This window comes from Saccoglossus kowalevskii, chromosome 13 (assembly GCF_978046115.1).
Source record: "Saccoglossus kowalevskii chromosome 13, keSacKowa6.1, whole genome shotgun sequence".
NCBI classification, from domain to species: Eukaryota; Metazoa; Hemichordata; class Enteropneusta; family Harrimaniidae; genus Saccoglossus; species Saccoglossus kowalevskii.
In genome coordinates, this window is record NC_140653.1 from 13,282,761 (window position 1) to 13,304,767 (window position 22,007).

General features: G+C 33.6%; 2 protein-coding genes across 2 annotated transcripts in view; one reads left to right on the forward strand and one right to left on the reverse strand.

Moving 5' to 3' along the window:
* The window catches only part of LOC102809248 (regulator of G protein signaling 9-binding protein-like), a 67,252-nt gene extending 63,644 nt beyond the window's left edge, over positions 1–3,608 (reverse strand). The window contains exon 1 of the mRNA XM_006814000.3: positions 3,462–3,608. Coding sequence (XP_006814063.2) covers positions 3,462–3,608 — 147 coding nt within the window. The remainder of the gene's footprint in view (positions 1–3,461) is intronic.
* Positions 3,609–9,332: 5,724 nt separating this feature from the next.
* Positions 9,333–21,187, forward strand: LOC100366651 (adiponectin receptor protein 1-like). The gene is made up of 7 exons (XM_006813992.3): positions 9,333–9,423; positions 10,128–10,460; positions 13,564–13,828; positions 16,498–16,675; positions 19,555–19,742; positions 20,184–20,377; positions 20,690–21,187. Exons 2-7 carry the CDS (start codon positions 10,242–10,244, stop codon positions 20,807–20,809), a joined length of 1,164 nt encoding a protein of 387 aa, XP_006814055.1. The 5' UTR covers positions 9,333–9,423; positions 10,128–10,241; the 3' UTR covers positions 20,810–21,187.
* The last annotated feature ends 820 nt before the right edge of the window (positions 21,188–22,007 follow it).

Below are 22,007 nucleotides of genomic sequence, written 5' to 3' on the forward strand. Positions count from 1 at the left end.
GACTTCATACAGAAAATAAGTCAACCAATTTTTGAGCAGTCTAAGTTTGACCAATCCAACACTGTAATTACAATATTTGTAAATATTTATAATTTACTTTTTTGTTTTAATTTATTTCTTGTACATTGAACAGGCCTTTGCATATTTTTCATATTTGTACTATAAACTTGTTACTACATTAAACTTTTCACCACCAGAATTTCTCATCCAAATTTTTCTGTACATTTTTCTTATATTCTAAAATATTTCTAGAAATGAACCCTAATTTTGGAGCGAACCGACGAAATTTGAGTCAATTTGACTATTCCCGTCCCAATCTTCTGAAGGAAAGTGCAGACTATAAACAGAATCATTTTTGAATTTGTGATGAAAAGAAGGAACTGGTGGTATAAAAGTTACACTGGTTCATGTTTTCGTAGCTATCAGTTCTCACAATTTGTTAGGATGGCATTTGTGTGCATATTTTGTAAAAATCACTGTGAATCATTGTCTTAAGGAATGATCCCAAATGTTCTCTGCTAAAATATTTTACACTTACTTAACTTGTGCAATGTATGAATATCAAACTGTGTTATCACTAGAAAAATTGATGTTGGCGTAAGTTGCACCCGGCAATTAAAAATATAAGAATATCATAATATTGCGTTCACACACGCAATCCTTACAAGAGGCATAAATATGGCAGCCATGGGATTATATGCACAATGGCACTGACTATAAATTTGTTTTATATTATCAGTTATTAAATAATACATATACATACATATAAATTTGTTAGGGCATACAGATAATCACTTGTTAGCTCTGTCTTAAAATCTGTCGGCATATTTTGAGTTTAGTAACATTTACATGTCAATAAAACAACCTAAACTACCTTAAAATTAAGCTGATACACATTGCTAGCCTATTTTGAAAAATATGAACTTAAAGAGCAGTTGTCTCATATAAAGAAAGATGGCGACTTTGACTGTTGCGCAGATCGATGAGAACAAACTATGACATTACCAAGCATGCGCAGCACAACAACTGCCGTCCTTTTTAAATACAGTTGACTGTAGCACTCAAATTCAGTGTGAAGCCAATGCCTCTGAAATATTTAAGCTTGTTAATGCCAGCCTCAAATGTGATCATCTGATTTTATGCTAACATAAGTATTACGTAACCGTTACACTGATGCTGATACTCGCCTTCAAGGGGATTTAAACTTGATCCACCATTTTTGAACCCTTTACTAGCGCAACATATTCACATCTGTTTTTTCAGTTACCGCTATGCCAAGCTTACTAGGCTTAAAGGGACACAAACATGTGAACATGGTGAACATTTCACTTAAATATTTACAAGACATTTCATTCTTGTCCTTGAAGTCTTCAAATCACATACCAGGGTAGTGGCAGTAATGTTACATTTCAGCCTGAGTGTCAAGGACACAACACAGACAATTGTATTAAGAAACACAATTGGCCATTTTAGTCCAAAATTCAAAGTTAATTGCTTTCAGTGAATCATTTAGCTAATTCTGCGCCAGAATTATGATATTTCAAGTACGAGCTGCCAAAAAATTCTGTTTTTGGACACATATAAATGCAGGGAATGAAAGAAGTTTGCCAGTAATTTGTGAATAATAATTAATCAAACTTAGAATTATATAATACTCAGTGCTGCAAAGGAACATACTGTACAAGCAAAATTATCTTCAAAGTGATGTTCTCACTTTGCAAGTATGTAAAACATCACTCCCAGAACAGAACTGACTAAATAATGATGTTTAGCTAAAAAATATATAATATAATAAAAGTAGATATTCTGCTTTCACTTTACTGCCCATTTTATTTTGAAGGTACTAGAGGGTCATATCCAAGAATATTTTTGATATTCTCGGGCGGACATCCGGGCATTTTCACGGCCTGGCAACCATCACGGTGAAAACAAAAGTCAAAAACTATCAGAAAATGGTACTTTGGAATAGTTGTTGAGACTCCCCTTATTTTATATAAACAAAGCACAATCATCATTATAGACTGTGCAGTAGTACATAATTTACTCGATGAGTTGTGTTAAGATAGGTAGGGCCATTTTTTTTTTATTTCATAATATTGTAAGACTTAACTGTCAGATATGGGGGTGTACAATGTCTGGCTAGACAGACAGAATTACTGCATGTGAAAAAAAATAATTTTTGCACATGTTTATCTATGACGTGGATGTATACAATGTAAAGAGCTAGTATTATTTAATCCTAATTCTTTCTAGATTTAATACTATGGATTAAACTAAACTCAAAATATTAAACAGTTACGTTGCCATTAACAACAGATAAACAAAATATGGAATTGTGTAAATCATCAAATTATGTAGCCAATTATTAGGATTGATTGTCATGGAAACGTATTAGTACATGAACATGGTTGTAGATTATATTAATTAAGGCTATTAAATTTTACATTAAATTATAATCACATATTACTTGCAACGTTCAATGAATCGACTTATTTCTCAATTCACTTATTAGCTACAAGCTGTGCAGGGAGTCCAGCTCTTTTAAAAAACGTTTATATACTTTTTGAATTGAGGCAAAGGCAAGGTTTATTTTTTGGAAACTATAAATACAGATGATTTTTTAGCACTTTATAATTGTTAAGTATATAATTACATATTTCCGAGAGAAATGACAAACCCAGTTTTTATCTAGTTTATCAGAATCTGAATTTATTTATACATGTTAAGGATTGAAATATACATCAGGTAACGCAGTGTCCTTCATGGTAATAATATATTTTCTGCATAAGGGGAAAATAAGTCTTTTCATTTTTAATGTGTTTTTTTTTTTCTGTGATAGGCAAGCAGTAATACTGAAGTTCCCAGTTACATGTAATGGAGGCTCTTATCAATAAATTACGGTATATTACAGTGTCTTTATAGAGGGACTGTGAATATATGCTATAACAAAAGGTCATGCGAAGCCAATGTGAAAACATGTTCTAAAACAAAAGGGACCAAAACAAATATAAAATTTCTTTCTCACTAATTGTATTCAAGTCACCCAACTATCTGATTCACGTCGCCTGACTATCTGATTTACGTCGCCCGACTATCGCAATTTTATCGTTCATTTAAATCCCCTTTCCATCAGGCACAGTAATCGCATTTTAGTGTACCACACTGGGGAGCGAATGAACTGACTTAATCATAATTACCTATACATCGAGAAAGTACATATTATACATAAAAATGAAATTAAAATAGGAAAATTTGCATAAAATAAAGTTAGCGTTTCACCGAAAATATGTGGTAGATAGGGTTAGCAAGATTATTTGCTCTTCTAACTCATGCGTATACGAAAAATGTTGTTTTCAGGTATTTAGACACAAGTCTGATATTTAATTAAATGAAATATTCAATTTATATAGATTATGCATTAAATGAAAATCTGATGTAATTGAGAATTGATTCCAGCTTACCATTGTACATTCAGTTTTTCCAGGCAGCTCAATTTCATCAGCTTCGTCTTCACTCGGATTAACCGACTGTAATTGCAATTTGCCATCCTGATCTCCATGGCGATGAGGACCATTTAGTGTACTGTCGGATCCATTCTGTGGATGCATTCTTGTGGTAGTCCCACACAGAAATATGAGAAATAAAAATATCTAACAACAGTTTTTTTTTTTTTTAAATGAATTATTTCATTGACAGTTATTTTCACACATATTTGCTGATTTTGTTCTTTCTGGTTCAATTAATGATAATAATAATAGTATCACCGAATATATCACATGCCTTGGCATATAGTGGATTCAGAAACTACACCATGATGGTCATTTAATATTATTATACGTCATCGTAAAATATCTCATCTATTCAAGGGCATTGATGTGTACATTTCCCTGACCGTGAATATCCGCATCATCAAAAACACTCTTAGTTTCCCGGTGATCTAACTTCAGCAACGAGACAGAATCATCGCTAACAAAATCCCAGCACCTGTGGCTGTGCTATATATTATCACGCGTTTCCATGGCACCGCGGAGCACAATATTAACAGTGAGTTCATGGCACAGCGATAATCACGAGTAAAGCTCACATCGTTATGTAGTAATGCGATGGTCTGGTTACGTGTAATATCCGTAACATATACGTTCACAGTCTATTGTTCGTTCACACTCGAATGACTAACCGTACACTTGCTGATGTTCATGTACGATGACATAAATAATGGTGTAAAATATCCGTCTGTTATTTCACGAATACCGTCTCGGTCGGCCAAATTATACATACCGATCAACGCCATCAGTTACCGTCTAGTGGCTCTCCTAACGCCGGTGACACACCGGGCTGATTCCGAGAGGTTCTTCAAAATAGAAATACACTATTTCCACCCGTGATTTCCAATAGATTAATGTTCACTCTCACTAGATTTAGAAGCCACGCGAAGAATCAGGTCCATGAAGTTGTGTGGAGTATTCAGAATAAATCACAGACGTGTTCGATGAAACGCGATGTAACCGGTGTGAAGCTTTGGATTATTGCTGCAATTCATCAGCCTACTCGTGTTTCTTCCTAATTCACTCTCGTCTCAGTCCAGCTGACCGTCCATCTGTGAAGTGATCCTGGACACAGTTGGTGGCACTGGACTATGCGATTTCTCCTGGCGCGTTTATTTTTAAATTAGTACCGTGAATACGGAAGCAAGGTCGTTTCAGAAATCATACAGTGATCAAGAATTGAGTCATTACAGCGAGAGGCCGTGAAATGTGTGATCGAAGAACGAGACAGTGTAATTTTCTACTCCGTGAATAGCACCACCACTCGCCGGGTTTTAACAGCATGATGTTGAAAGGGGCGTAGCTAAGAAGTGTGTGTGACGTACGTCTGGATTACGACATTTTGTAAGGAATAAATAATCTGGACGAAGCTTTGTTTTGAGGGACGGTAACCCACAGTATTACCTAATGGTGAATAAATTTATGCACGACCCACGTTTGAACTTGAAATTTGAAGTTATGTATTTCTTAATGTTATATTAATTTATTGATTATATTTCATTATTCATTATAATTACATTACGCATAATTAATATATTATTATTACTTTAATATATTGATTTTAACGACACAAAGACACATTTTAATATATCAGAATGCCACGGCTTCCAGAAAAAAAATCAGTGGCAAATGGCGGCCGATATATATTTTTATTACTTACCGATTTATTTGTAGTTATTTTTAGTTGTAGTACTTAGTATATTTTATTTTACACCATTTTCACTTTTTTGTAGCAGATTACAGTTGCGTAATAATCTATTATTATTATTATTATTATTATTATTATTATTATTATTATTATTATTATTATTATGTTTTCTAGTACATGTATGTCCTTTTGATCGGCTGTTTTACCATCCTGAGGCTAAAGAAAGGATGACACAAAACGATAACCATACACACCAAAACTTGCAGACTCGGATTATTATTATTATTATTATTATTATTATTATTATTATTATTATTATTATTATTATTATTATTATTATTATTATTATTATTATTATTATTATTAATCAATATATGTATATATTTATGCTATCAAAGAAATTAAAACAAATATGTGATTTGTTATTGTTTTATCTTCATTGGCAATGTCTTTTTTTAACATGATACAGGCAAAAGTTTGTCGGTAATCCCTTTCCACGCACCAGACCTTATACTTATTAGCCTCGTGTATATTCTAAGCATTTTCCAATTTAACTTCCGTTTTATTTTACGACGACAGCGCAATGTTGTTACATGGTTATCTGTGATTTAGTTTGCTAAAGGTTGGTTCAGTGAAATGTCGGCTATTTTTTTTTTGTATTTGCAGTTCAGCGGCAACATAGTATACTTTTTATTTTTACATAGGTTCGGTCCAACTTAGCTGGAATAGGCCCGGGTATGAAAATAAGAATGTGGATATAACTTTTATTTTTATTTATAACTCGACAGAACATGATTGACATATAGGATAGTCTAATTGTTCGTTAATTACTATAAGATAACAAATAAAACAATGTTATCAATTTAGCGTCCGTAAACAAAAATCATTATTATATCGTAAATCTTCAAATAAAGAGAAAAATAAAGGCTTTTGAGCCATCCGTTCCAGGGGTCGGATGGCTTCAAAGCCATCGAATTCATCTCTCGGGAAAATCATTTGCGTTTTCCCTGCATGTGTTGGAATTGCTAGTGATATGTAATCGTTGGCTATTCCCACCTAACGTGTAGTAACTGCAATGGCTGCCGACCGCAACTTAAGATATTTTCCCTCTACAGTGTGTTTATCTCAACTGAAATACGCCATCCATTCACAATCATTTACATCATGCACGGGGTAAAAACATATATATGATATATAAGGAACAATATAGTAGTACTTACGATTGCGAAAATAGTATTCACCGACAATACGAGCCATGTTTGCGTTATCGGTCTCTACTTCGGTCGATCTCTCCGGCTCATTTCGAAATGTGGGACTTTTTATTACGATTTTCGACAACTCGAATAATGAATTAAACGTCCTTAATCTCTTAAGAAAATGGTCACAAATGACGAAAATAGACACATGGATTCATAGATGATAACCCTACTACTTGAGATGGTCGGGGCTCGGGTGGGTAGGTTACTGATGATTGTCACTTATCCTATAAGGAAAGGGAGCGCCGCCGAAACCGAACCAGTTCGACCAAGATTTTGATTTCTAGGTGTCGGATCTAAGTTTGCAGGTTTACACCATGTAATACCTAGCATTTAATCCCATGTGTGTTCATTTGGTAAAACATACAAGATGTAGATCATTTGGCTATATGCATTGCATCGATTAAACAATATTTAAAAACAAATACGCAGCTGCGCCGTTGTATGAAATGTGACGGAGTCATAAACGTTCAATGTCCAAAGGGTTCCATCGCTAATTTAAAAATCAGAAAATTGTTTTTCGTGTCACAGTGAAATAGACTGTTAAATTTAATTACAGAAATGGATCTAGATTCTCACAATACTTGAACGAGTAATATAAGAAATTAAGGTAGAAGCCTAGTCATAATTTTTGACAAAATTGGTCATAAATTGCATGACAATGTTCATTAGTTTATTATGTACAATCATGAAGCTAATGTCTCATGGTACAATGAAATAGCATTATTTTGTGTGTTACAGTTATGCTTTTTTAGAAACGTGTTCTAATATTTCTTGAAAATTGCTATTTTTAGAACAATTCCATAGAACACAATGTTAAAGAAAATTGCATTTTTTACACTTTTTAAAACCCAGATTTTTTAGATAATTCAGAACAACAAAAAGTACTCCATCATTAACATTACAATGTCACCAGGCTAGATTTTGAGATATTGTATAATATCTCTGCCATAGGAACCTGTGGTAAAAGTGTTATAATAGTATCAAAATGGCGACTTTCCACTAAAATACAACCATCAATTTCTCGAAAGAAAAGACTGATGAAACCCCAACTTTTATTAGGTCAATATCCTTATATTGCCTTGACGTACAATTTATTGCAAAATGAATAAATTCTGGGTTTTTTAATTTACTTGAGTAGACTTATACCTTAACTTTAAGAGCATATGGCCGCTGAAATCTCGCCGAGAGCGATGGCCGGTGAAAAAAGTTATGACGGAAGATTTGAGAGGCAAAAACATGTCTCGTTGACCAGTTGATCCGTTGATCTCCCGCTTTCAACGATATCTCAACATCCATTTGCATCTAAGGTATATTTAAGAGAGAATAAGTGTCCATACACAATATATTTAATGCATTTTGAAAGGTGGTTTACAATCCGTGTAAATAATAAATAAATAATCGAAGTGACACTCATAAAACATAACTGCCTGGGTATTAAACGAATGATTATCCGCTCGACAATGACGGTGGCGCCCTTTTCATGATTATGATAAATGAGTATGAGCGACCGCAACACCAGATTCCAGATAAAAATGAACGACAAAAGAAAAACAGAAACTCAAACTCAGCTGAAAAAAAACATCTACACAGCTAATTTGACGGAAAGGTGTGGTATTTAATTATCAACCTGATATCGAATGAATTTGTATTAATATAGTCATAATAGACTGCATAGAGCTCAATTATTACAAGGATTGAATATTACCTCGTTTACCTCGCTTGATAGATAAATGCTTCGGGTAGGCACTCGAATTGGAGCATGGTTACCCATACCCTTTTTAGGCTTTTAAATTTAAATATCAATATTTCGTCTACGACAGATAGTTTAAAATGTCTGCGTTCATGATAATTAAATGGAAATAGAAAACTTATCCCAAAAAATAAACAATATGTCTGTACTGAAGTAATCTCACACGTTAGCAAGACACATTCGTTGGTCTGTAGCATAGAGCTGGTTAGTAGTTCACTCTCAAACATACTGCGCGCATTTAGTCGAAGGGCGCGTTTGATTTCACCTTGTTCGAATCGTTTAACAATTCCGTGACATGCACATAACAACGATATAATCAACTCTACAGACTGCAATAGCTGCAAATGTTGCTGCTTTGGCGATAGCAGTCTGTCATTTCAAATTACTAATACCATTATTTCAATAGATTTGATGAATAAGTTTATTTTTCAAAACTCATATAAATAATTACTTGTAGTTGACATTCTAACTAGGTTTTCACGTATTATATCAAATTCAATGTTACTGTAACAATTTAAATGCCATGTCCAATGATCAAAGTCTTGTGTATGTGTGATGTTAAATAGATATACTACCAGTAGGGGCGTGGAGTTTTCATAGACTTTGTTTAAGATAGTGTGTCATATTTTGACTTTCACTAGTTACTTGGGAAATACTTCGGCGGGGAAAATAACGATTTGTTATGCGTAATTATTCTTTTTAATTTAATTTAATTTAATTTAATTTAATTTAATTTAATTTAATTTAATTTAATTTAATTTAATTTAATTTAATTTAATTTAATTTAATTTAACTGAGGCCAAACCAACATACTGTGGAATACTTAGTTTATTTTCGCTGGAATTAATTTTCACTGAAAGGCTTATTTGGCGTTTTGTATGGAATTAATTTTCACTGATTTTTTGATGAGTTTAATGTGAAATATAGGAAAAAAAGTCTATTCGCTGGATTTTATTTTCACGGAATCATCCCTTCAGCGAAAATAAATTCCAAGCGAAAATAAAGTATTCTACATTACAATACCCTAAGTTTAGGAAGTCCATGCGAAGGAATTTCAAACACCCCTTTCGGCAGAATGGTTCAATCGAACACTTCCGTAACCACAAGAGAGCGGTACGCTGATTGGCCGAGGTACCGATTTTACGAAGGCGACCACTCATTGTCCACGAAGATACGGTGTCAGTAAAACCGGTATTTTACTTCATTTTTCTTGATTTTAAGGTGAGTAATTTAAAATAATGACACGAAAAGATATTACAAAAAAACTGTTATAGTTGAAACGAAATTCACTTGTGATTTGTATAAAATTTGACGATATAATGCTTTGTTTTTAGTGACATCGTCATAACTTGAGTTTTCTCCAATCCGGTTTATTTCGGTCAACAGTGTTTACAAAATATTTCGGTAGACGTCGAGGCGTTAGTTAATTTCGCAGATTACCAAATTTACGACATTAATACTCTTTTTATCTTGACGTAGTTATGATTTTGTATTTGTTATGTAGTTAAAAACTCCGACGTATGCTGTGTCAATGTGAACGTTACGTTTGTACCCGGTTCTTTTTGTTATTGACTGCGCAACCATTTTGGAAAAAAAATGCGGCTTCTATGTTTTTGATCAAACCGTGTTGGTGTCGCCAATAAATTACATATACTGTTTTTATCTGTTTATATACGTCTAAAAGTAACACAATTATTTGCCATAATGAGTAATTGCCGGTTTCGTTCGACCAAAGTTCACATCCGGTACGCAAGGTGCAAAGGTCAAATCTAAAAATAGCATGGTACGATATATGGGAACGCGTGTTGTTAGCTACCTTAACAGCATAAAAAGCTGGTAGTAATAGTAGTGATAATAAAGAAGCAGAACAGAGTAGTCAAATTCAAAGTTGTAAATGTTATTATTTTTTCCCTTCCATAATGAAGCTGGAAAACAATCTGGATTCACAATGCATTCGTCAACGACGACACGTTAGTCCGAATTCCAACGAAACTTGTGGTGGTAGTATCGTAGCTAAAAGAACATCACCCTCAGCCAACATGCAGATGACCATTATCTCTTTTGAGAAGGGTGAGAAGAAAATCATCCGAATAGACGATGAAGACACTGAAGAAATTGATCTGATGATAAAGGAAAAACGACAAGAAGACAGCGATGAACAGGTGCCCACTGTGTGCAAAATACCACAAACTGAGTCTTGTGTTCCATCTGCTGTTGTTTCTACCACTGATATCACCCCTTCTATTACTAAATCAAAAGTAAGCCATACTTAATCTAAAGAATTGCTGCCTTCTGTTTTAACTCCTTTTAAATGTTTCCTATGTTGATATTATTATTTTTTAATCACCTCTCACATTGTCTGATTTTTTTTTCACAAAATTTAAACTCTAACGTCGATATTAAAAGCGATACAGACAGTTTCATAAAAGTTCTAGGAAATTGCTGATGTTCATGAATGTATTGTGACTATAGCTATGTTAAAAATAAACAAGTGGCTACATCGTGGTGAATGGAAGTGTATATTAATACATGGGACTCTAGTAGGAAAATTAAAACATGGTCGTTTAAATTATGAAAAATTCTGTTGTGTCCGTAACTATATCTAAAAAAATATAATAAAGAGGGTCACAGACTTATTTATTAATAAATGTATATGGCGGTTTCAAAAGTTTGTCTAATGTTATTACATAGGCAATAGAAGGTGTCTCACATAAAAACTCCTGGGTGTACACTTGACACCCGCTCCATGCACTGTCCCGGCGTAATAAGTTGACATCCTCAATAACTAATCTGTTAAAATTTACTATTACAAAATGTAGTTAAACTTCTTGCATATTGTTGCAGTTTGCTAGTAAGCAATCTGGTTGTGATATAGTAATATTTTCCATCATATTTGCTCGCTATGTGTTCTTGGAATATCTGAAATATCACAATTTACTTCCAAAGTGTATAGATCTATATTTGTGCTAAAGCTATTACCATAGGGATTTTTACAAGAATATAAATAATAAAATGCCTGAAATCTGTTCTTATCATTTATGTGCTATACATGGAAGCACATTTCTAAGATAGATAAGTTTATGATGAATATGTTTTAGAATTCCCTCGTGCCCTACATGTACAGACATGGAGAAAGAGATCTTTTAGAATGAATATACCGGTACATACTAACTGTAGTGTAAAATCAACTACAGTGGAGGTCACCTTCACAAATGACAGATCTTGAACTTTACAGAGACATCAAATGTAATTTGTTGAGTTTGCCTTGTTGCCCTTATAAAATACTGATTTTTGTTGGTACTATTCCTATAGGCTAAGCCAATTTTATCAATTTTGGCCTTGCAAATATGTGTCCTCTCAACCCCGAAGTTCAAGTCCTGAAATTGATGTTCATCAACTCTATATAATAAAGAAATCAGTGTATTTTGTCTGAAAAACTACTTGAATCATTTTCAAATGTTTACACATGTATTATGTTTGCTAGAGTCAAACTTTATCACATTTTAAAGTTGTGCATTGTATTTATCTGCTAAAACTATTTGATTTGAATGTCACAAGCCGTATTTATCTGTCTAAATCCACATCATATTATAATACCTGGTAATTTAGTTTACATGTGAATGACTTTCATAATGACTAAAAACATCAAGAATGGGGTTACAACATTTTGTGTATTGAAGCACTGCAAAAAAGAGTGCAATTCCTTTTTCCCAATTTTCAGTGTTTGAATTGTCAATGTACAGTGTATTGTGTGTGTTCTCTGCCTTCATTGTGTATGTGTATGCACCCTGTGTGCATACACATTTTTGTGTTGCACATGTATGGACTACAATAGCAGCCATGAGAAAATAGAATTATGGTCTGGTGATCAAACGCTATGTATTATATTCGTAAACACACTGCCATCATCAACTGTCATCACTGTTCAATAGACTAAACATTCTGCATTCACATCCAACAACAGATTCACAATGCTATTTCTTAAGTAAATGTTTTTTAATGAAAAAAATGCATTTATTTAGCTTACAGTATTTATTTGTGAATAATCATATTTTTTGTAATGTAGAAATCAGTGCTACCTAATGAACATTTTTCTGGTGAAATATAATTGTTCAATAACACAGACCAGAGTATATAATCCAGTATTGTCTACTGCCAACAAAATTACATCCCATCATTGTCAGTTTTCATAAAAATGAATATTTTTATGTCTTTGTTTTCTTGAGCATTCAATTAAGGTGAGACCCTCTCTGCTTGGAAGCTTTTTAATATTAAGTTTTAGAAGCGCATTGTATCATGCAATAATAAAACATGTATAGCAAATTCCGTTCCCATGTTGCAGTGTTGTCTAAAGCTTAAGCTTCCAAATCACATGTAGATGATATGGTGTTTGTTTCTTCTTTTTAATTAGCATGTGCTTTCATTTCATTCAAACTTTAATTAAGTTTTGTCAGCCACTATGAATGGTGTGCCTGAAAACATGGTCAGTAGAAGATCTAAGCAGTTTTACATGAATAAATGAAGTTTTGCAATAAAGTGTAGGGAATTTCATTGCCTTGATGTCTATTGTAATTTTTGTGTTTTGCATTGCAATTTATTAATTTCACTGCACGGTAATCCACATACTTTTTACTCTGCAATATAAAGAAATATTTCATGGCCACTACACTTATATGGGAAGGCTCCATAGATTCTTCACACATTCAAAGACTAAAACAAAGGCTCATGTGTTAAGCTAATGTATGCAAATCAGGCTGTGTGTTTAGCATTTTATTTTGTGAACAGCAGTGTTTTTTACATTTTTTTCGTTTGATACAACATATACCGACCTGAAAAGTCTTCATCTTGGAAAATAATATTCCGAGGAATCGTAGTAGCTACTAGGGAAATACATTAGTTCTAGTATTATGCATTTGTTATCGAAAAGAATGTCTTGCTCTAAGTAATACATAATTCTATTTATATTTTTGTTTTCTTTTGCACATGCAGTGCTATTGCTAATCCATCAATGTTTTTTTCCAGTTGTAACTTTAACCTGCCTTTAGTACCTGTCACTAGTGTTCCACTTCTGCCTTCTTGTATATTACCGTATTTGCTCAATTAGTAACGTATGTTTATGGTCAGAACAAGTCTATTTTTAATGATCCAGTCCTCAACACCTGCAACTGTTGGTTGACATGCGCTTCTATTGAAGATGCACTTGTAATGGTACAACGATGTACGCTTATGAAATTATTAGCAACTGGTTTGCATATTTTTGAATAACATCCACGTAACTGTTGTAGAGGTATAAATTATTTTATTCTTGTAAACTTTCATGGGTAGGCTAACATTCAGTGTGTATTTTTTTTAATTCTCCAGAGTGACGAAACTGACCCAGAAATTCCCGAAACCACGCCACTCCCTGCTCACCACTCTGCAACTGTTGAGAAAGTTGAGAAATTTGTTCGACATGTTTGGGAGGAAGGTTGGAACGTAATATCATTCAACCATCTGCCTGTCTGGTTGAAAGATAATGATTTCCTTAAGCACTACCATAGACCACCACTCGCTTCGTTCAGACGTTGCTTCAAATCTATTTTTCGAGTACACACTGAAACGGGTAACATATGGACTCATCTTATTGGTAAGCTATCCTCCCTCCTTCACTTCTAATTATTTTATTTGTTACAACTCCAACCACAGATATAGAAAATTTCTCGCACTGTAGTACAGGAACAAAAGAAGAACAGATAAAATGTGACATTGCTTCTAGTTTTTTAGTAAAAAAAATTTGAAATATTTTATGTGGAAAAGAGCGAGACTTTAGAGCTCAAAGGGTTAAACATCACACACAATATCTGCACATCACATGCCAAAATAGCAATTTATATATATGTATTGTGAACTGTCACATCACATGATTTCCATATCTACTGCAATATGATGAGACGAATGTGGCACTTTTCTATCTACTATTGACAAGATTAGATATTAGATGTCACTCAGAAACAGTCAACATAATAAAGTCAATTTGTGTAAAAGATTTGTTTCGATAATATCTATTTATCTTTAGTTTAATTGTGAACTCGTGTCAATGGGTTGATAAGTTGAAGTAGCCAGTGTTAGAATTATAACCTTCATGTCTTGGCCTCAGATAGCATGTGTTGGTGGGTCTTATATGTGCACTCAGTGCAAAGTGGTGTTCCTGTGACCTGTAATTGTATTTGATGATTAATAATCAGCAGCTTGCCTATATAAATAAATAAATAAATACAGATAATAGATTTCACAAGTGCAGTCACATCAGATGATGAGTCGATCCTACACTTTGTATTTAAGGGGAGTAGCCCAACTTTAATACTAGGATTTAGAACATCTAAACATAATCATCTTATCATTGTTTTGGAGTCTGTGGATGTTAATATTTTCATCTTCATCTTTTGCATCTGTCCAGTAGTTTTCTAGGTTAATATAATGCAAAGAGTATGGCTGACCATCTTCACTTGATTTTGCCGCAAGCAACTTTTTGGGTGGGTGATCTTTTGGCCCTATTTTGTTATCGCTATTTCAATTCATTATTGCCCAAATACCATAATAATGACAGGGCTGCAACATAACAAGAATATTGTCATCAGTATTGAAGTTATGTTGTCAGGTAAAAATGAAAGGACTTCAATTGGTTCTAAAATATGCCTCATAAATTTTGACAGTAAAAATGACAAAACATATTTTGGTGATTTTAATTGAATAATTTGCATAGGTTTTAAAGCGAAAGGGGTGTCACCTGTGTACGCGCGGGAAATGAATTGAGTCCCAAGTGACGATAACAACTCGCACTAAAAGAGCAAAGGCTCATGGGTAGACGCTTGTTTGTAAACAATGACACGCTATGGCCATCTGACACATGCGCAGGTGACGACTCCCCCGCTTTAATTTTGTTGGTAACTGAAAGTATCAAAGAAGTTTCAAATAAGAACAAACAGCACATTGGCTTAATAGCAAACAATCACAGTAGTGTAAACCAGTTACATTATTTCACAGGCAAGTATAAACTTACTTGTGTTTATGTTCTGCAAATATTGATTATTAGGGAGGTTATCAAAATCAAACCAGCAGATTTCGGCCCGAGTGATTATAATAGCATACAAAATATCAGTTTGTTGATTTGAAATGCAAATAAAATTCAACTTCAACGCTTTCTGTCACACACAAACAGAGAAAATAAAATTATAAATCTACAATGGGCCATTCCAGTTTATATTTGCATCCCCCCTGTTGATGAGGTCGGATTTCCAGCACTGTATGATGGGGAAAATACCCCGGAATTCCAACTGTATATGGAGAAACAGAATCTGGAAATCCAGACAAGTATGGAAAAAAAAATTCTGGAAATCCAGGCAGTTATGGCTACTATGACCTAGTTTATCTCACCACATACCAGTTGATGAGGTTGGATTTCCAACACTGTATGACTAAAAAAACTTGGAATTCGGACTGTATTGGGCCAGTATGAAATAGTTATTACTGAAATTAGATAATGATGGTGGGACGAATGAGCTCATCAACACCATGAATCAGGACTAGTTTGGATTTCCATTATCAGATATAAAATTTTGAACTTGGTAAATTAGCATATGATGAGAGTTATATTTGGAAATTCTACTCTGTATGGTGTCACAAAGGAACTCATCAACACCATAAGTAGGACCTATAGTTTTGGATTTCCATTACTGTATGGTGAATGGTGATTTAGAAATAAAACTTTGTATGACTTGTACACCCATGGAAATTATACCCTGTATGAAGTAAACTCACAAACTCGTCAACAGGGGGGGGGGGGGGTGCAGATATAAACTGGAATGGCCCAATTTGAGTGTCTAATGTCTGTTAGGGTAGCATTATGCATGTTTTCAAAAGTACGGTATTATAGGTACATTTGAATGTCTTTCTTATTTTCAACACTTTCCTTTCTTTATATTAGATGTAGCAACATCGTAGTATGTGACTGAATTGTCAAACACAGCAAACGCAGGCATCAATACTTTTCGCTGACATTTTGGGCTATTAAAAATAAAGTTATCAAAAGAATACTGCAAAATATACAGCATATTAGAAAGCATTGACTTCCACTATGTGTCTGGCAGTACAATCACATGGTATTTTTGTGATAACCCCAAAGTGTTGAATCTATTAGCATCTGAAATTAGAAGGGGTGTATCTGTAGCATTTAAAAATAATCTGAAAAGTCATCTGTATATTTGTTGTTACATGCCTCTACGCATCATGATTAATAAAAAAATATTTTCTCTATAGGTTTTGTAGCTTTTGTTATACTGACTGGAATATTTTTGGTACATCCATCTGAATACACATGGCAAGAAAAAGCTGTCTTTATGGCGTTCTTCACCGGTGCCATACTATGTCTTGGCTTATCTTGGGTGTTTCACACAGTGTACTGCCACTCTTACAAAGTGTCGAAAATGTTCAGCAAGTAAGTCAACATCATAGTGCATACATGTGCTGCCTTCTATGGCTTCTTACCTAACTAAGTTGTCTAATATCCGCAAGTCAATATGTGTGTGTTTTATCGTGTTTGATCTGTGTCTACTTTTACACTTGTAAGAATCATTAGTCAAGCCTATTTTGAAACTAAGCATGTATGCTGGAGAAAAAGCTTGTCATCACCATATTTGTAGTGATCTAATTACTTTAGGAGTGTGTTTACCCGAGATGTGTATTCAATGTGAGATATTCTCTGTCTGTCACTGAATAGTGCTCTGGGTTTTTAATCAGTATGCTGCAGTTCTTTCCCATATGAAACTAAAATAAAGTTTACTCGTGTAAAGCTTAGTAATACTGCACATGTATGTTTATATGACCTAATTAAAAATATATAAATATCACAACCGGAACACCATATATGATGATGTGACCTATTAAAAAATGCACAAATATCATATCTGGAGCACTATTGCAGATAGAGACCTTCAACCAGTGCTTTATTGAAGACATTGGTCCCATGATTTTTTCAACTTATTTAATAAGCATATAATATGGTGATATTATTAAAAATGCATAACTAATCATATCAGGGACACCAGGCAGATAATTAATGTTAATGGTCTTACAGTATTGGCGGACTGTTTAACTACTTCACAATTGAGACATGCATTGCCTTTAGCTAATCATGTTCATTTACTTTAAAGAAACTCAAAATTTGAAAATGATCTTGTGGTGATGTGTACATGTATAATATTAGTTAGGTTAACAACATAAGAAATAATTGTTGTAGTAAATTAAATTTAGTTCTAAGTGGACTCGTCTGTTTACAGCTTGAATGCATACCTGTATCTTATTTTAATGTTTGCATACCCAACATAATCACGTTACAGAGTTACACCAGGTTGTCTGATAGCTTTCTTGGTAGGATATTTGTCCAATTCAACTACATGTTCTTCTCCTCTTGTGCTATTTTCAATTCAGAAAGATTTAAGAAGGGAGCCTAACTGTCAATTAGTTTTGACACATCCCTATCATGATACACCTAAATATAATCATGACTAATTTAAAAAAAATAGTCACTGGTAGCAGGTGTTTTGGTGTTTGTTATTAAGTGTGCTGTGAACAAAGTCCATGGAAGAGTCTAAAGTTCAGAAGATTAAGACTTTTACATGGTGTAGTCGTGTCTGTACATACATTGTATATCATGAGTTAAACATGTGAGGTAGATAAAAGCTGTTGCCTATTTACATATATTTAGCCTTAGCCTTTTGATCCACTGTAATGCGTCACCATATATCATGCCATGTGGGTGATTCAATGCTTTGTAGTTGGATGATATAGAGGCAAAAACATGCGTCATATCCAAATTGTATTGCTCAGCAACCGACATAAATACAATTTATTACATGTACATGCTTGTTTAAATTGAGTAGTTGAGAGGGGAGGGGGTTGTATGGCCAGTTAGTGGAGCATGGAGTTGATTAGGTTTGACCTCGAGTTACAAGATAGAATTAAAATCAATGACGAGGGTTATCAAAATCAGTTGTTTTACATCAGTGAGCTACTGCTGTATTGATGCTTTGTGATTATTATATAACTATAACTATATGATTACATTTCTAGTGTTGTTCGAGCATTGTCCATGATTTACAATTCTACAGAAATTTACATACTGTACAAGGAGAAATATTTTAGTAGCAGATTTGATATTATAAGGATATTCATTTAAATTTGTTGGTTTGTAAAGTGATAAATGCATTCAACATGACTTGGTAAAGCTGGGGTGATAGTAGGACATCATTGGATCACTCAAATCAACCCCCAAATATTTATTGTAAAGGATAACTACATAAATGGGTATCAAATGTTTACTGGCTGGTACATGTAGTTACCATTGGTAGGGTGTTTTGTACGTCTACTCATACTGGGTCCTCACCTTGTTCTCACCTCTATTGCTGTTGTCATGAAACACATGATTTTACAGTCTTTCCATACAGCAATTTGCAAATTATCATCCTGTATCCCGGGTGTAACTCCCTTTGATCATTGAGTGCTGATTATGTTCCTGATAATGGGGTAGACCTTGCTGTAGATCTGGAATCATAGTACCCATTAATAGTTAGAGCAGTGATGATACATGGAGACTCGTGGCACTTGTTTTTGTTTGTAATTGTTGTACACACTACCATTGTATTGCAATGTATTGTCACTAAGCTTGTGTACAGCTGCATAATCTATCTGCACTTTTAGCTAATTCCCCTGGGTGCCACTGTATCTGGATATGGAGCCAATGAGGTACCCTTTGCGTTATCTTCTGCAGTGCCACCTTTTTTGTCTTAAACTAATTACTTTTACTGGCCTGACATTAAAAACCTAATTATGGATTCAGGAGAACTGCTTAAACAAAATTCAACAGGTATCCAATAATCATAAAATAAATTTTAATAAATCATAATGCTAGCATGAGAATCATGATACATATGGATGAATTGGCTTCCCTCTGTGGATGAACTGTAAAACATTTCTTTGAGGAACACAGAGGGTGCACTTCATATTATCTGCCACTCTCCTACATGCAAAAATAGCTGACTCTACAGAAAGTGCAGGTCCTGGTCATCAGACATCTGACTATTCTGTTCCTGTTCCTAGCAGAGATAGAATTTAATGTTGTTTGCAGTAAACTTGTTTAAATTTTAAAATTGCTTTGTGGTCTCCTTGTTTACACCACAAAACAAGTCAATATGTTGCACATGTACAACCACCCACTCATTCTCTTTTACCTCGTTTCTATAATAATGAAATGTTATTCTCCATTGCATTGTATCAAACAAAATCAACTAATAAACATTTATTTCTTGTATTTTTTAGATTGGACTACTCTGGAATCTCTTTCCTGATTGTTGGTTCTTTTATACCATGGTTATACTATAGTTTTTATTGTGAACACGTGGCCCGCTATGCATATATTGCTCTGATAAGCATATTTGGATTAATTGCTATAACAGTATCTCTATGGGACAAGTTCAGTACACCAAAGTTTCGTCCATTGAGGGCAGGTGAGATATGGTTTATTTTCACACATACAACATGTTCTACGTCAGCTATATTTAACATGCTTTAGTTGCTCAATCTATTCTGTGTAGAAATCTTGTTTTAGATTCATTAATAATTATTTTTCTACTAATTTTACTCTATCCTGCTCTATGGTGTAATGTGTCCTATGCAAATATTGTTTTTACCTGCAATCATGCATATTATGTTCATGTTCATTCATGCATTTTGTACTATACACGACTTCATGCACATCTGTGATTTTTTGAATAGTGTTTATTGAGAGTTCATGTGAACATGCTCTGTACCAATTTTTGCATTTATTTTGCCTGTTGTTTTGAACATGCAGTAGAACAACTGATTGGTTCCTGAATAACATATGCCTAATAAATATGTCATTGGGTTGAACAAGCTAAATATTACAACAATTATATTTTTATTTTCAGGTGTGTTTATTGCAATGGGATTGAGTGCTGTGATTCCTGCTATACACTTTCTCATTCGTGTAGGCTTCGTCCAATCTTTTGAGATTGGTGCTATAGGTTGGATGGTCCTGATGGGTGCTATGTATATCACTGGAGCTGTTCTTTATGCTGTCCGGGTCCCAGAGAGATTCTTTCCTGGCAAATGTGATATTGTGGTAAGTGTATACGGTAAACACAATTCTAACCACAAATATGGCAAATATTTTATGGGCATATTCTGTATTATGTTTATTAAAATGGCATATTAACCAAAATTTGTATTTGATGTATTTTGCCCAGACATGCATGCATACAGTAACAATTCCTTGCATAGTCTTTGAATTTTCAGGAATTTTGAAACTGTTGAAACTAGATGCACATCATATTTTCTGTATGTTGACAAACATATACAATGTATTTCTGTTCAATCTTTTAATATTGCTTTCTTGTTATTTCTCATATTTTATTTTTGATTTTTATCTCTGTAGTTCCAGAGCCATCAAATATTTCATGTTCTTGTTGTTGGAGCCGCATTTGTTCATTATCATGGTATTTCCAATATGGCTGGTTATCGCTTTGCTATGGGAGAGTGCATTGATGAAGAGTAGAACTATCAAGTTACACTAAAATTCCTATTATCTCCATTTTACGGTGTCACTAATATACGATCTTTCTCAATACATGCACTTAACACACTTTGTACAGTTTTCGCTGTTGTTTTTCATGGTCATTCTTTAAAGAAACAGCAAATTTTTTTTTTTTTTTACTTTTATTTATCTTCGAACACAGGAATTGTATCATAACTGTCCTTTACTTCATACAGAGAAATTAACTGGATATTGTTGAAGTTTTTACTTCCTAAAATATTCATATCATACACCTGTAGACAATATGCTGGACATAATGACAATGAAAATGATCAGGGTACTTCATGATTAGAGTGGTTTATTTTCAAACACCAGTACAAAGAGGAATGTATAAAGAAAGTGAAAATAAGACAAGAATTTTTATGATAAATATTATGCAAGTTTTATAGTGATTTTTTTTGTACTGGTTTGTTTGGTACTGAACACACTGAATGTTTTTTGTTTATTAGTTGATATATTTTATGAGAGTTGGATTCTTTCATTCATTAATATGCATAGAAAATGTAAATAAACAAATGAAAGTATAATTTAACATAAACTTTTGAAATTGATGCTGTGGTTTGTTTAGATTGTTCAGAAAAAAAATAAGTGAATTTGAGATAAAACTTGATACAAATTGTATGTTGTAAACTGTTTCTTTACCCATAATTCCTTATTCAGTTGGTGATGCCACAAATGATCTTTAGTGAATTTACTAGATTGGTGGTTTGTTTTGATACAAATCTCTATTTTTATCGAACAAGTATCATTAATATTGAAATTAAGTGAATTATATGTCTCAGGTGTGTTGCAAAGAATTTACATTTTAAAATAGTTTTGTGTGTCTGCATAGGAACTGTTAAATAATGCAAGTAGGATCAGGTCAGTCCCACACCTACCTAAAGTTTACAAGTACTAGGTCATATTTTGCTAAGTATGTTGTTCATAGCTACCCTAGCACGTCTTTGTTAACCATTGTTTTATGAATGGCAGAGTGAGGGTTTCATCCCTATTATCAATTTCATTAAAATTGCTCCATTTTTTCTGTCAACTTTCTTAAGACATCTATCAAAAACTAATTCATATTCCTATAATCAGTAAACTGTTGTCTGTTCACAATATCTAGGCATTCGATTAAGTTTTATTTCTTTACACCAAATTTGAAAATTAGTTTTCAATA

What these genes read in the sequence shown, in the direction of transcription:
- LOC100366651 (XM_006813992.3), top strand. Translation starts at nt 10,242, where the DNA reads ATGCAGATGACCATTATCTCTTTTGAGAAGGGTGAGAAGAAAATCATC. An exon ending in CTTCTATTACTAAATCAAAA is followed by an intron (nt 10,461 to 13,563) that starts GTAAGCCATACT and finishes TTAATTCTCCAG; the next exon opens with AGTGACGAAACTGACCCAGA. An exon ending in CATATGGACTCATCTTATTG is followed by an intron (nt 13,829 to 16,497) that starts GTAAGCTATCCT and finishes TTTTCTCTATAG; the next exon opens with GTTTTGTAGCTTTTGTTATA.